Genomic DNA, 15,452 nt, shown 5'->3' with positions numbered 1-15,452 from the left:
ACCGACACCGACTTTAGTAATGAAGAAAGAAATATTCATGCGGTAATCTCCACTCATTCGTAACACAGCGTTTTACGTCGCTCTTGTGTTTTTAAACCAGGAAACTGTGGGATTGTTCTCAACAGCCGCCAGAAGCGGATGCCTGCGAACAGATCGCCCTCCAGATCAAATGACTTTAGTCTGAAATAATCTAGTTTTATCGTGACGGGAGTCAAAGGTTTCTCACGTTAAAATGAGGTAAGACCGCCGATAATTCGTCCGTCACACGAGTCTCTCCGTTTAGGGTTTTAAGTTATGCTTAAAAGTTAGAAATCTTGACCTTTAGCCTATGGACCCTAACCTAACAGAGCCATGAACTATCGTCATTCCTCATATAGTGGTTGGTATAATAATGGAATTATTGCTGGGTGAAAAGTTAATGAAGCAAAACAAACAAACAAACAAAAAAACTGAATGAAAATGTGTAGCTAAAAGTAGCAGCGTTGTACCGGATAATCCATAACTTTTCTCAAAGATTATTCTCAACCTTAATAGCTACTCGTATCTCGTATTTATTTTACTGAGAATGTTACAATTCACCCAGGACGTCGCAGTTAAGCATATTTTGCTTAAGAAACATTTCCTTTGTTCATTGTTTCTGACAACCGCGGACCACCGGCTGAAGAGACGGCTCCCCAAACGGGTGTCTACCTGCCCTGGTTCCGAGCAGAGCCGGGCAGGCGTGGACCTGCAGGCTGCGTGCCTGCCAGGCTGTTGTTCTCAGTCTGCGCCTTCACAATACCACCTCAGTCAATGGGACGTGCACCGTTCAGAGACTGAGAAACAGGCCCGATTTGAATACCTTTGACCCGTTTCCTCGCAGTGTAACTGTCTTGAGGAAGTGAGCTGTATGGGCTGTGGTGGCACGACACTTTCAGGTGTTGCTCTGTGATTCTGGAGTTAGTTCGACTTTACCAGCGCACCCGGTTTCAAAAACACTTTGCCATAGCTAAATAGGTGCTAAGAAATCTAACGTATGCAAAAAACATGGGGAAAGTAAGTTTTCACGGCCGTACTAGCTATGAGAGCACCGAGGACCGGATTTTGGTTATTTTGAATGATTTTGTCGTAACTTTAATTTCGAAACTTCTTTGAGAGAGAGCTACGTTCTGGTGATGTTATGGCGGAATGTACACGTCTCAGAACTCCTCAGCACCAACACGACTGGTCCTCAGCTGATCCCCGACTGGATGTCTTCAGTCATGACTTGTCTTACACTCAGCAGTTAAACGAGCTTAGTGTATACAACATTTTCTGAGCCAAAGCTGTTTATATATTTTTTTAAAAGGTTCCACGTTTTTAACCAGATTATATGAATTATTTACATTTTTAAAGCAGTTCTTAAAAGCTATTCTAGTCCATACTTTCTTCAGGAATCACAGAAACAGTTGTCCATTAAAACTAGATAAGGCTGCACAAAACATTTGGCATTGAACAACTTTCTTTAGCTCTAAAGAGTAATAACACCACACAAAGTGTCAACCAGAATCTATAGTGTGTGTGTTGCTAACACATCTGGTGTGGGTGTGCATGACATTTTTAGAAAAGGACCACCATCTTTATTTTTGGAAGGTTTTGTGGTCTGTATCTAGTCTTCTGGTGTCTTGTTCATAACTAGAACTGTTAACAACAGTTTTGGTAGCAATAAAACATTTACAACAATGAATAACCCAATATCAAATTATAATTTAAGTCATTATGGTTTCATACTTTGTAATGCAAGGGGATATAACTGTGTGTGTGTGTGTGTGTGTGTGTGTGTGTGTGTGTGTGTGTGTGTGTAAGAGGGGGGTCTAATTGACTGTGTGTGAGTGTGTGTGTGTAAGAGGGGGGTCTAATTGACTGTGTGTGTGTGTGTGTGTGTGTGTGTGTGTGTGTGTGTGTGTGTGTGTGTGTGTGTGTGTGTGTGCACGCACTTGCTAAGTGTGCAGTGTGGTTTTCAAGGCCAGCATGAGTTTGTCTTTTATTTCTTTATTTTCTGATATTTAAAAGGAAGTTGCCTTCACATGGATGAGTCATCATCTCACATACAGAGTGCAAACTCAGTCTTACACTTACGTTTTGCTCTATATATCCTAGCAGCTTTAATCGTAACCAACCCTTTTACCAAACCTGCTGCCGTAAAACTCATTTTAATCCTTGTTCTAATCTCTTTTCTGAACTGTTTTAATAAACAATTTAGCCTAATCCGAGCTAAACTAATCTAACTCTGATGACACAGCGGAAGGAGTAAACAATGTGGAATATGTGAGTGACACAATCAGACTTCAAAATTACAAATGCAGACAATAAAGGCAAACTTCTGTATGTCCTTATATAGATGTGTTGGAGTGGACATGAGGTTTGCCCATAGGGAACCACAGTTGCATGCTATGTCTTGATACTGGTTAGACTGAACCAGCTGTTATAAATGCACGAGAAGTATTTTAATTGCATTTATGTGTGGGAGAAAGGGGAACTCTCTTCTGCTGCAGGAAGCTGATGGACATCAGTGTTTCTTTCTATTTTCACCTCACATATCACCCCATGCACACAGAGTGCACTAATTTCACCTCTTCATCAGAACTTCCTCATAATCATTCTCTCGTTTCCTCTTAGCTCTGCTAAGGGTCTGCTATATCAGTGTGGGGGGGGGGATGAGATGGTTAGAGGCTGGAGATTAAGGTTAGCTGAAGCTCATTTGCGTTTCTTAATAGCATACCGTACACTGCATGTCACTGCCATCAAAGGTTAGTTCATTTTAGGTAGTTCTGTTTTCTGTTCAGGATCAGACCGTTGCGCTGGCGGAAGTCAGCATGTGCAATATTGCAGTTCAGACAAATGCAGAGGAAGAGGGAAAGGTGCTTGAACATCCTCATCTGTTTTCTTGTGTGTGTGTGTGTGTGTGTGTGTGTGTTCGCACGTGCATGAGTGTGTGTGTGTGTGTGTGTGTGTGCGTGCTTGATGGATGTGGAACATGTGCCTACCGAAAAACGCTTTTTCGATTCCCTCTGCCTGTTCGAGGGGTTGGCAGAGCTGTGTGACTCTCTGGTAAAGGTGCCCTTCCTGTTTCAGGCCAGTAGAAACTGCGCTTCAGTACGCCTCCTTCAGTCTCTCACCTCTGCGCTACACGCAGCCGCAGGGCACGTTCCTTCATCCTTGGTTACATTCCACAACTCGCGTGCTTGCTGCAAAACAAAGAATGCCTGTAAGCAGTGTCCCACCTTATCTGCCCTGTGTTCAGCGAGGTCAGCCTGTGTCAGGCCCGGGCCACCGTCATGCTGTACGACGAAGCCGGGAAGCGCTGGGTCCCCGCCGGCACCGGAGCTCAGGCCGTCAGCAGGGTGCACATCTTCCAAAACCCCAGCAACAACAGCTACAGGGTGGTGGGCCGCAAGCTGCAAGCTGACCAGCAGGTGCGTGGCAAGACTAGCGTGAGACGCTCAGAGCTGTGAACACATGTGGGTGCTGTGGTGCTGTAGAGAAACACTTGTACACTAATACATGTACTTACTGTACCTACATGTACCTATTTCATTCAAAAAATGTTTAAGCTTTTATATAATTGTATTTGTGTAGTACAGTTATATTTCTGCTGATGTTTTCTGCCTGCTAGCTATTACAGTGATATTATATTGTAGTAATATCATGGATGAAGCTCAGCTGTCCTCCTCTCTGATGTGTTTCTATGATGTAGTACTATTGTTCCATGCATGACGTTTCGGTGGAGACCAGAATATTTCACTAGCTATTTTAGTGGTTAGCCATGGTAGTTTAGTAGACATCTATAAGAACCCTGGGTTTTAGAGGCAGAGTATTAGTTAGTTTCACAAGTCCTTTTTAGCATACCGCTATACTATGTGCTTTGGAGGAAAGGGGTGTGTGTGTGTGTGTGTGTGTGTGTGTGTGTGTGTGTGTGTGTGTGTGTGTGTGTGTGTGTGTGTGTGTGTGTGTGTGTGTGTGTGTGTGTGTGTGTGTGTGTGTGTGTGTGTGTGTGTGTGTGTGTGCGCGTGTTTGCATGCATGGGAAATCGCAGCACTGTCTGCCTTGTCTTCACATCGTGGTTTTAGTCAGATCACTGTCTTTCAGATTGCTGTCTGCGTCTCACTTCCTGTGTGTGTGCCACAGCTGTGATTCACTCTGCTGCCCACTGCTGGGAGCTACCAGCAACTTCACAGCCCTGATTTTTCTGAAACAAACGTACGAGCGAGCAACTGGCTGACTGAGCTACACGGCCCAACAGTTACCTTGAGATTAAACGAAACCTTCAAGCTCTGCAGTACCATTGCACGTAGAAGATAGATAAGAGTGCTGCTTCATTTGGAAGCATGTCCGCTTCACTTTGCTCACTCTTGCGCTGTATACGAAAAGGGCAAGACGTGCTGATAAGATCTCAGTGTTGACCCGCTCATTCACTCCTCTGTGGGTGCACCAGCGCAAACATTTGCTCTATGGATGTTGGTCTACAGCCATGGGGCACATGTGCATCAGAGGGAAGACGGGAGGTGTCGCCCCCTGACGGCATGTGGCGTGCCAGCCGGTGCCCCCCCCCACGGCTGGCACCTCTGAACACACCGTCCAGCTCTGAGAGCAGCAGTGTCAGACTTCGCATGAACCTTGTTGACCAGGCAGCAGAGTGATGGTGGTGGCACACAACAGGAAGTGGGAGTAATGGGAAATGGAAGAAAAGTGCAGTTAAGGAATGTGCGATGAATTGGCGTGTGTCTGGTCTCAGGTGGTCATTAACTTCCCCCTGGCGCGGGGTATGAAGTACAACCAGGCCACCCCGAGTTTCCACCAGTGGCGAGACGCGCGGCAGGTGTGGGGTCTGAACTTCAGCAGTAAGGAGGAAGCTGGGCAGTTCGCCGCCACCATGACGCAGGCCCTCGACATGCTCGGTGGTGAGGGGGACGTCACACTGCGCACGCCATTACACCCGCATTCTGCTCAGATGTACTCTAGCAAGTCTAGGGGTTTTTTTGTGATCACTGCCTTTTTCTGTCCCTGGGTAAATCTGTTTGTTATGGGTGGTTAGTTACAGTGAACATATTTTATTTTCCTTTGTTGTTCTGGTTTTCACAGGTGCGGCAGGCCCCCCACGGCCTCCACATAATGGACCGAGCCTGGAGGAGCAGCAGAGGTGACCCCCCCCCCCCCCCCCCCCCCACACACACACACACACACACACACACACACACACACAAATGCTGTAGAAATTCTAGCCCTTTATGTACACACTAGACCACGGTAACACTTCCTTAATGTACATCCACTCCTTGTTTTTATCTGGAGTTTATGAAAGTCATTGCATTAATATATTACTGAGATACCGTACTACAACAGAGGAATCATGCCTTTTAAATGTAATCTATTTACTCCTTCTTATACTACCAAGAGCATTTTAAGTGAAGCTTTGTGTTTCCCTCAGACTGCAGGAGCAACAGGAGAGAGAGAGACAGGAGAGAGAGAGACAGGAGCGAGAGAGACAGGAGATGGAGAGACAGAGACAGTCAGCTCTGCCCCCAGCACCTCCTGCCCCTCCCCCGGCCCCAGCCGCACCACCACCTCCTGCTGGAGTTCCGCCTCCCCCTGGACCCCCGCCTCCTCCTGCTCCACCACCCCCACCGTCTGGTGGGGCTCCGCCCGCCCCACCACCACCACCCTCGGGAGGAGGAGGCGGAGGTCCTGGAGGTGGAGGAGGGTCTGCAGGATTGGCTTCAGCTCTCGCTGGTGCTAAACTGCGCAAAGTGGCCAAGGTGATAACATTGTGATATGACTGTACGCTGATATGAGCGCAACTGTCTACAGTGTCAGAGTTGGTGTGGTGTGTCGGTGGTTCCAGAAAATGGCCAGTAGTTACTGTGGGGTTTGTTGGGGGTGTGATTCACTGAGAGACAGGACCAGTGAATGTGCTGCTAGAGAACATGTTGGGACAGGACTGATGAAGGTATGATAACATGGGAGTAACGACAGCACTTGTTGCGTAAAGCTTGGAAAATTTGGAGAAAAGTATGCCATTAAATTCCCTTCTGTCCAGACCTGGGACATTATGGACATTCAGAAAGGGGTTTTAATTCAGTAGCTAACGTTTCTGAGGAAGGCTTTTAATGCAGCACCTAACGGCCTTTATGACTATCAAGAAAACATTTTTATTAAAAAAGCGTTATTAAAGTGGGGGGAAAAAAGAGTGTAAAAATTATTGATGAGGTCTGGACCTTCATCAGGAGCGAGTAAGAACAGTCTGTGTTAAGAACAGAGTGATTTTAATTGTGGTTAATTAGAGCTTCTCTGTTCTGTGTGTGTAGGATGAGGGTGGAGCTCCAGCACCAAGAGAGAGCCCCCAGAGCTCAGGAGGAGGAGGAGGAGGAGGAGGAGGAGGAGGTGGTGGTGGAGGTGGTGGAGGTGGTGGTGGAGGCTTGATGGGAGAGATGAGTGCACTGCTTGCAAGAAGGTTAGCATGAAGCAAGCTGTTTGCTGTCACATAATAGTTATAACAACAATAATAATACATTTGATAAAGATTTTAGGTCAGATTTTAAAGTATGTTTGTATCTTCGTCTCTCTTACAGACGGAAAGTTACAGATAAACCAGTTGTGAAAAAAGAAGAAAGTAACGTAAGGTTCACACTCAGCCCATCTCTGGTCCAGCCCGGCTGGATTCTGCTCTAGTGTGTAGTAGGGTAGGGAAGCTAACCAGCCTTTCTGCTGTTGCTTACAGGATGACTCGGCGTCCTTGGATTCCAAATCAGGAGGTCTGAGTGATTGCCTGACTGGAAATGCCCCTTTACCAGTCTGCCTCACATTAGAATTATTTTCAACTCTCACATTTTGCTTCTTTTCTCTTGTGTCAATGGCTAATCTAATTTTGGCCATTTTATTTCGTTTCCAGATAGAACACCAGAAACTACAAAAAAGCCATGGGAGAAATCTGGCACCATACCTCGGTAAAAACTGCACACTTGTCATTTTCACTGTGTGGAGTCTGTTTCTCTGATCCTTACTGGAGAGCACCGAGTGTAAAATTAAACCCAAAGTACAGTGCAGTTCCAGCTGCAGTAAGATAGCTGCAGGGAGTTAGAGCACAGATGGCTTCAGAATTAAAGCAGAATTAAAGAGCGCTGTTATCCCATACAGAACTAGCTCCACCCCTAAGGGCCTTGAGAAGAGCCCTGCTGCAACCCCAGCATCACTGAACAGGTAGTCCAACTGCTGCAGTGTGTGTATGTGCGTGTGTATCTGCTTGTGTGCGTGTGTGTGTGTGTGTGCGCGCGCGCATGCTTGGCGATCGTACACACTGCTGCAGGTGTGGTGCTTGTGTGCACCTATCTGTGTTCACCGTCACAGTCTCCTTAGCTTCAGCATCGGCAACCTGAAACGGCTTGTTTCACATCTGCCTCTTAGGAACGTGTGGCACTGACTTGCGTTTTTATTTTCAGCCTGAACGCATTTGATGTGTTTGAATTTAAACCCAGTCTCCACCGTTTTATCCAGCAGACAAAGGAGTTCTTGCTAATGAGTTGTTTGCTCTGTCTTTGCTCTGCGTACGTCTCATCCTGAGTGGACTCTGCACCTCTGCTATTGGTCTTGTATCTCGTGGTTTCCTTTACATGTTTAATTCAGTTCTTGGTGAATTGGAGCCCAATACACCATCACAGCCAGACGGATGGGGAAATTTATTTAATCCTTCAGTATCTTAATGCTTCTAGTGTTACTATGGTTCCTGCACTCGTGAAAAGAGCCATCGTATTCTGTGTCTGTGAAGTGCATTCCACTTCAGAAATGTGCTGCGTGAACAGAGTGACTTCCATTAACTACCCCTTACTAGGCAAAGGCCAGGCAGCAACATAAGTGACACAGCCCCAAAAGAGAGCTTCGATGTGGAGAAATTTAAAGAGGTCAGAGACTCTCTCATTGTATCTGTCTGTATCAGTTATGGAAGAGGCAGCATGGAGCCTCATTGTCTGTGCATATCCAAGGTTATTTTCACACACCCTTCTTTTGTCCGTTTACAGGAAATACTTGAGGAGGTTCGCAAGGAACTGCAGAAAGTGAAAGAGGACATTATTGGAGGTCAGGGCTTTAACACCGAGACTTTATTTTTTTTTATCTGTTGACTTCTGAAAGCACTTTGCCAGAATTGTACCTTTTTTAATATTAACTATGGCTTTTGGACCTCTCACCAACAGCCTTTATTGAGGAACTGCAGAAGAGGGACTCCCCCTAGTGGCACCACAGGGAAACATCTCGTCCTTTGCAGTGCAATATAAAAAAAAAAAAAAGGTTGATGCACTGTGAACCTGGGAGGCTGCCCAAACGGAACAGAGACCATTGCTGGCATCTCTCTCTCTCTCTCTCTCTCTCTCTCTCTCTCTCTCTCTCTCTCTCTCTCAGTCTGAACAGTGTGGTGCACACAACACATGCAGATCCTTTCAAAAGTGCATCATCTTTTCTTTCCTGCTTTTAGACACCCTGCTCTCCCACCTGCTCTTATCTGTGGAAGCTCACCTCCTTCAGCTCATCTTTCTGCGTGTCCTGATGATCCACCAGTTGATCTACACACACATCACTGACCCCCTCATAGCAGCGCAATATTGTAATGATCCATATGTCATATGGCATAGGACAATAAATCACAACATTCAAGTCAACACATTTTAAATCACCATTTTATTTATTGTGTATACTACTTTTATCCCAATAGTATTATATATGTTTTAGAATGGAATATTTTTCCTGGTGAAAAGTGCCTGTGGATTTGTGGGCAAGTGTCACAACAACTTTTTCCTCAGGGATCAGCAGATGCAAGTTCATGCGTTATTTTGATATTTATACGTTTCATTTTGACATTTCCTGTTACCCGTTGGGGTTGCTGCTCGGACTGCAGATCTGTTTCCCTTCTTGTGCCCTTTATATTTTCACTCAAATGCTTTTGGGAATGCAGTATGTCTGGTGTTATACTAGACATGTTTATAGTATAGAATAAGTGCTTTATAAATATTGTCTTACTCTGGTGAAATGATTGTTTAGTGGGGTTCTTGCTAGCCTTTACTTGCACCAGAGATTAGACAAATCACCATTTATATGGTATTAACATTCATTGTTCAGAAAATACAGCCAGTTTATACCAGCTTTTGGGTCTGCCTATTCTTTTTCAACATTTCAACCTAATGAGAATTTTTAAAGCAACTATTCCACGCTGTTTGTATATTTGAGGGTAAATGCTACACGTACTGTGGATGTAAATGAGGAAGCCAGTCTTCCTCCAGTCCAGTTCTGACCTCAATGTAACGTTCGTATTTATTTGCGCTTGCAAACGTCCCATTTTAATGACCGCCATCTGCTGGACTAAAGTCGAATTTAATGTCAGTAAAAAGTTTTCTTTTCTGAGTACTCCAATAATTTGGACTTTTAAAAAACAAAACAAGCCAAATTACATTAAGAGCACACAGCCTTACCAGTGACCTCTGTGGTCTTCTTTATCTTATTTAACTTTCCACCATTAAAAAAATGTAATCTCATGTTACACCGTGAAAATTGCTTAACATAAATTCTTGGAAAAGTCTGTTGACATCGCGTTTTGTTGCTACTGTTTATTTAGCCGTGACCCGTTTGCGTTGACTACACAGTCTGCCCGTTTCCCCTATAATAAAGTAACTAGCTTGTTATCGCCTGCACCAAAAAAAGACTGAACAATGAAGCAGCTTGTGGGTTTAGCAGCCCACAAGTTCTGACAGCGTCAGCGCTTCAACAAATGAAGATATAACCGAAGTTACGTGTTCAGACTCGAAACAGAAACGAGCGCGCACAACCGCGCGGGGGGGGGCATGATCACGTGATCAGTCAGCTGACGCGCGCGGTGGAAAAACAGCTCGCGCCGCTGGAACGCGACAATGTTTCCAAGCGCTCGTCCGACAGCTGTGGTGGATACATGTTCTCACCACGTTCTGGTGCTACTCGGTGCGCCATTTCTGCCACCTGCACTCGGCCGTTTATCGGGTGGGGAAAGGTGAAATTCTGGCGGCTTCCTGTGTTAACTTCTAGCGTTGGTTCCGGGCTGTGAGAACCGAGGAGCGGACTGCGGTCTGAGCCGGAGGGGGTCCTTCCCAGAACGTAGCGGCAGTTCAGACGCGCAACATACGCATCGAGATCTTCATCCAGATCCCCACGATGACCTTCTCTGCGTTCAGGACGACCGCGGTCTGTGTGATCACAGCACTTATTTTGTTTGTGTCCTCGTGTGGGACGGCGTATCCTCTCTCAGATGAGAGGGACGTGTCCCAACTGAGGGCGGCCGCTCCGATAGAATATTTTCGCCTTCGCTTCAGCTGGCACAACGTTACTTGTCGGGTGTGTAAAGTCCTCTTCACCGTCGTGGACATTGCGCTTTTGGTAAGAAACACATGCTTAAAACGAGCGAACAGATAAATAGACCCGTTAACTAACATCACATAGTGTGTGGTTGTTACACTGCTGAACGAGCCCACCACCGTCTCCCATTACCTCGGAGCGGATGCTGCGGTGCAGATATTGTCATGGCTTTTGTATCAACTTAATAGTGTGAGGCATTTTAAAGTAGCAATATATGCTGTTGCTAGTATGGGGATCTGTGATGACACCACATGACTTTTCAGAATGATGATTTTTTTTCTTCAGAGGAAGTTTATGTAGGTTTCACTTGGTGTATGTTCTTGGAGCTAAGAGTATTGTATATGTTCCTATGTAAATGTTGTATTCAATAACCCTGTTTATACAGAATGTTTAATTAAACATGTCTTCTTTTCCATTTGGACACGCAAATCCCCAGAGTGACACGAATACAGAGCATGTGGCTCATGCTATTGGTGAGGCCTGCATTCGTTTGCACTTGGCAGAGGAGAAAGTGTGCGTGGAGATTACCGAACTTTTCCGCGATGACTTCATCCGTGCTCTCCAGGAATCCGTTCTCTGGCCCTCAGAGGCCTGTGCCTTTCTTCTGGGGCCCACTTGTGGCCATTTTGACATCTATGCCCCCTGGAACGTCACCTTGCCCCAGGTCCCCAAGCCTCCGGTCATCCCTCCCAAGCCCCCCAAGCCCGGCTCTCCTCAGAGCAGGGTGCTGTTCCTTACCGACATCCACTGGGACGCGGAGTACTCCGTGGGCAGCTCGGCCAACTGCAAGGAACCTTTGTGCTGCAGGAACGGCTCGGGCAGGGCGCACTGGAGGCAGCGAGGTGCAGGCTACTGGGGCACCTACAGCAACTGTGACGTCCCTCTGCGCACCATAGAGAACCTGCTGCAGAACGCGGCCAAGGCGGGCCCTTGGGATTGGGTTTACTGGACGGGAGACATCCCCGCGCACAACGTGTGGTCCCAAACGCGGGCGCAGCAGCTGAACGAGCTGACTACCATCTCCAAGCTGGTTCGCAAGCACCTCGGAGCGGGTGTTGTCGTGTACCCGGCTGTGGGCAACCACGAGAGCACCCCAGTCAACAGTTTCCCTCCTCCGTTTGTGCACGGAAACCGCTCCTCCCAGTGGCTGTACGACACCATGGCTGAAGAGTGGGCACCTTGGCTGCCCGCGCAAGCCCTCAAGACCTTACGGTATCAACACACCACCGCCGACATTCACTTTCACTTCATTTTGTTTACTTTCATTATAGGATTGTTGTAGACATTTGGTGAGACACTTGGATACACATTGAATGTAAAAACGTTTGTATACTTGTAGAACACATACTTAAACACTGTATTTCAGTGAATGATTCTGTGTACAGTATGTGTTGTTGCCACAGCAGCAAGGATTGCCCACGTCTTCGATCTAAACCCAAGCCTGAATCTTTTGTGTTCACAGGCGAGGAGGATTCTACACAGCACAAGTGCAGCCAGGTCTTCGAGTGGTGTCCCTCAACATGAACTTCTGTGCGATGGAGAACTTCTGGTTAATGGTGAACTCTACGGACCCGGCCGACCAGCTGCAGTGGCTGGTGCACGTTCTGCAGGGGTCGGAAAACACAGGCGAGAAGGTAGAGACGCCAGAGACCCCGGGGCTCACAGCTCCTGATCAGCTCATGTGAAATCTCCACACTTCCCCTCCCAGTGCGCCTGGGGGTGGGGGGGGGGTGTTTGTCTAGATTATGCATGGCCTAAATAATGTCATGGGTGTTTCCAACTAGGTCACGCTTTGATTTTCACCATAATTCATATGCTGCAATTTGCATGTTGCATCTTGATGGTTAGTACTCAGAAATGAACCCTTAATGATGAACTTTAAAAAGCACTTTATTAAATGCCCATTGGTATCCCCTCGCCACAAAATACTAGCCCGTACAGACAGTTTAATATCGGCTTTTCCAGTATATTTAACATTAATTCTACTAGTATATAAACTCTCATATTACATGCTTCCATCTGTGGGTGTTAAGTAGGTACTTCATGCACTGGCAGTTTTAGTTGCGAGGAGACAAGCATGAAAATGCACATGCGTACACACACACACACACACACACACACACCCATCCATCCATACAGGCAAGTGTTCAGAACATCAGTGATGAATAGTGATGTGATTCAACAGTTTTGCAAATCTCTGCACGTCTCAGCCATTCCAAAGTCTAAGTGTTTGGAGTAAGTTGAACACTTTCTGTGGGAAGTATTTACAGCCTTTTGAGGATCCAGAGCACGTGCTATACGTGTATTAAATGAAAGAGGATGTGCATGTACACTTTTAGCAGGCTAGCTCGAGTTTACTCGTTTATTATTATGCGCATCATCTTTGTTTTAGGCACTGTCTTAAAACTGTCTATTGTCCTTTGATAGGTTCATATCATCTTTGTTAAAGCTGTCTGCTGTACTTTAATAGGTTCATATCATCTTTGATAAACCTGTCTGCTGTACTTTGATAGGTCCATATCATCTTTGTTAAAGCTGTCTACTGTACTTTGATAGGTCCATATCATCTTTGTTAAAGCTGTCTACTGTACTTTGATAGGTCCATATCATCTTTGTTAAAGCTGTCTACTGTACTTTGATAGGTCCATATCATCTTTGTTAAAGCTGTCTACTGTACTTTGATAGGTCCATATCATCTTTGTTAAAGCTGTCTACTGTACTTTGATAGGTCCATATCATCTTTGTTAAAGCTGTCTACTGTACTTTGATAGGTCCATATCATCTTTGTTAAAGCTGTCTACTGTACTTTGATAGGTCCATATCATCTTTGTTAAAGCTGTCTGCTGTACTTTGATAGGTCCATATCATCTTTGTTAAAGCTGTCTACTGTACTTTGATAGGTCCATATCATCTTTGTTAAAGCTGTCTACTGTACTTTGATAGGTCCATATCATCTTTGTTAAAGCTGTCTACTGTACTTTGATAGGTCCATATCATCTTTGTTAAAGCTGTCTACTGTACTTTGATAGGTCCATATCATCTTTGTTAAAGCTGTCTACTGTACTTTGATAGGTCCATATCATCTTTGTTAAAGCTGTCTACTGTACTTTGATAGGTCCATATCATCTTTGTTAAAGCTGTCTGCTGTACTTTGATAGGTCCATATCATCTTTGTTAAAGCTGTCTACTGTACTTTGATAGGTCCATATCATCTTTGTTAAAGCTGTCTGCTGTACTTTGATAGGTCCATATCATCGGCCACATCCCCCCAAGCCATTGTCTGAGCAGCTGGAGCTGGAACTACTATCACATAGTTAACAGGTCAGTACTAAACTCGGCCTGGCATGGGAAGCTACTAACCGCTAATGACCCGGGCCGAGAGACGGCTTTTGATTTTCAGCTGTAACCCGAGTGCGTGGAACTTCTTGTCGCTATGGTTACTATGGTTACTTCCTTATTGCAGTTCCCTTTGGAGGTCTTTGCTGTTTCGAGATGATGTTATATTGATCCTAACAGATCATACAAGATGCTTCCTGTCTGGAGTCCCAGATTCCTACTTGTTTCAAAAGACTAGTAAATATGACCGTGGTTAATGATTCCTTTATTTTATTGGTCTCATCTCTTGACCTGCTGTTTTATTTCTACCAGGTATGAGAGCACTATAACAGGCCAGTTTTTTGGACACACGCACTTTGATGAATTTCAGATGTTTTATGATGAAGAAACAATGACTCGGCCAGTGGGTGTGGCTTACATTGCTCCGAGTGTTACCACATTCATTGACCTAAATCCCGGTATGACCAACACAAGGTTTTTCAGTGGTCACACTTTTTGCTTGTGGATGCATGTTTACTGAAAAACTCACAGATTTTCATGGTGTGTTTATTATTTTGTAGGCTACCGCGTGTACTACATTGATGGTAACTACAACGGCAGTAGTCGTCTCGTCCTGGACCATGAGACTTTTATCCTCAACCTCACTTTGGCCAACGGTTATTGGGATGGCTCCTCCTCGTTCACCAAACCTGACCCGAACCCGTCTTGGACGCTCCTGTACCGAGCCTCGGAGGTCTACGGCCGACCTGCCCTGCTCCCCTCCGACTGGGCTGCCCTGATCCGAGCCTTTCTAGCCGACGACAGCCTCTTCCAGCGCTTCTGGTACTTGAGGCATAAGGGCCACATGTCGGCGCCGTGCCAGGACACGTGCAGGAGCGCTCTGATCTGCTACCTGCGCAGCGGCCGTAACGACCTGCTGAGGCAGTGTGCCCTCCTGGACGGAGGGGGGTCAGAGCGGTCAGTCAGGAAGACCCTGTGCTGATCGGCCTGCTGAGTGACCCTCAGCTAGCATCGGCCAAGCTCCGCACCACGAGAGCTCTGCACACACTGGGAACTTTATGCGTATTCTAAAGCAGTAGCTCACCGAGGCGTTTCTAAGCACTTTGAGGTCATGATGCCCAAAGACCACATCTGATTACTTTGTGTCTTGAAAAGAAGCAAATCTAATCAACACCTCCATGGCATGGCTATGTAGCACTGATTTTGTTAATTTAAATTTAATTTAAAGTTAATTTAAATTTTACATTTAAAAAAATTAATTTAAAATGAAATCACTTCCAATTGAAAGAATGAGAATGCATGTTTGAAGACGTGTAGGAGGGGGCCCAGATTAAAAGTTTATGTGAAGGCCATGTTCTGGTAGCTGTTGTTTTGCTCACGATCACAGTGCTGATGTAGAGTATCTGTTCTTGTAGTGATAGGACTGTGGTCCTTTGCCCAATTCTGTTGCCTTTATCTTTCATACTGATATTGTGAAAGCACTCATTCAGGTCCAGCTGCTTACTTTCAAGAACTGGTGGAAAAAAGTGTAAACAGCTTTGATCTTGCTCAACATTGGACTGTTTGCCACACATTGCGCCATATAGATGTTCATATATGGATTAAAGCTGCGGCCCTTTATGCACTCACTGGTTCAATATGTGGACCTGAGAGGACAAGCCCACTTCCTTATTGGGTTTTGTAACTAAGCACATCAGTTCACTGTATGTTTTACTACTGTTTACCTGGTG

At 45.6% G+C, this 15,452-nt stretch overlaps 2 protein-coding genes and 1 long non-coding RNA gene across 4 annotated transcripts; 2 read left to right on the top strand and 1 right to left on the bottom strand.

The window, feature by feature from the left end:
• The first annotated feature begins 83 nt into the window (after positions 1 to 83).
• vaspa (vasodilator stimulated phosphoprotein a) lies at positions 84 to 8,332 on the top strand. Of its 2 annotated transcripts, XM_077019971.1 has the most exons (13): positions 84 to 237; positions 3,263 to 3,434; positions 4,754 to 4,919; positions 5,101 to 5,158; positions 5,447 to 5,774; positions 6,324 to 6,469; positions 6,588 to 6,633; positions 6,737 to 6,770; positions 6,908 to 6,962; positions 7,153 to 7,215; positions 7,844 to 7,913; positions 8,031 to 8,088; positions 8,205 to 8,332. In XM_077019971.1, exons 1-13 carry the CDS (start codon positions 233 to 235, stop codon positions 8,240 to 8,242), a joined length of 1,239 nt encoding a protein of 412 aa, XP_076876086.1. In that variant the 5' UTR covers positions 84 to 232; the 3' UTR covers positions 8,243 to 8,332. The 2 variants fall into 2 exon arrangements, with proteins under 2 accessions (XP_076876086.1, XP_076876087.1); XM_077019972.1 differs by lacking the exon at positions 7,153 to 7,215.
• A 477-nt stretch (positions 8,333 to 8,809) lies between these two features.
• On the bottom strand, positions 8,810 to 9,832 carry LOC143525719 (uncharacterized). Its single transcript, XR_013133715.1, has 2 exons — positions 9,474 to 9,832; positions 8,810 to 9,363 (listed from the first exon to the last, which is right to left on the bottom strand). It is a non-coding gene; the product is annotated as an uncharacterized LOC143525719 (long non-coding RNA).
• Positions 9,833 to 9,837: 5 nt separating this feature from the next.
• Positions 9,838 to 14,821, top strand: smpd1 (sphingomyelin phosphodiesterase 1). The gene is made up of 6 exons (XM_077019970.1): positions 9,838 to 10,407; positions 10,823 to 11,598; positions 11,849 to 12,020; positions 13,631 to 13,707; positions 14,035 to 14,180; positions 14,283 to 14,821. Exons 1-6 carry the CDS (start codon positions 10,186 to 10,188, stop codon positions 14,702 to 14,704), a joined length of 1,815 nt encoding a protein of 604 aa, XP_076876085.1. The 5' UTR covers positions 9,838 to 10,185; the 3' UTR covers positions 14,705 to 14,821.
• The last annotated feature ends 631 nt before the right edge of the window (positions 14,822 to 15,452 follow it).

This window comes from Brachyhypopomus gauderio, chromosome 10, assembly GCF_052324685.1.
Source record: "Brachyhypopomus gauderio isolate BG-103 chromosome 10, BGAUD_0.2, whole genome shotgun sequence".
Taxonomy (NCBI): Eukaryota; Metazoa; Chordata; class Actinopteri; order Gymnotiformes; family Hypopomidae; genus Brachyhypopomus; species Brachyhypopomus gauderio.
This window is presented reverse-complemented; position numbering and strand designations above follow the sequence as displayed.

Bases quoted from the DNA above. Each gene is read 5' to 3' on its own strand.
- vaspa (XM_077019971.1), top strand. The intron at 5,159-5,446 runs GTGACCCCCCCC...TGTTTCCCTCAG, and splicing joins AGCCTGGAGGAGCAGCAGAG to ACTGCAGGAGCAACAGGAGA. The intron at 8,089-8,204 runs GTCAGGGCTTTA...TCTCACCAACAG, and splicing joins GAAAGAGGACATTATTGGAG to CCTTTATTGAGGAACTGCAG.
- smpd1 (XM_077019970.1), top strand. From the start codon at position 10,186: ATGACCTTCTCTGCGTTCAGGACGACCGCGGTCTGTGTGATCACAGCA. The intron at 11,599-11,848 runs GTATCAACACAC...TTGTGTTCACAG, and splicing joins CAAGCCCTCAAGACCTTACG to GCGAGGAGGATTCTACACAG. The intron at 14,181-14,282 runs GTATGACCAACA...ATTATTTTGTAG, and splicing joins ATTCATTGACCTAAATCCCG to GCTACCGCGTGTACTACATT.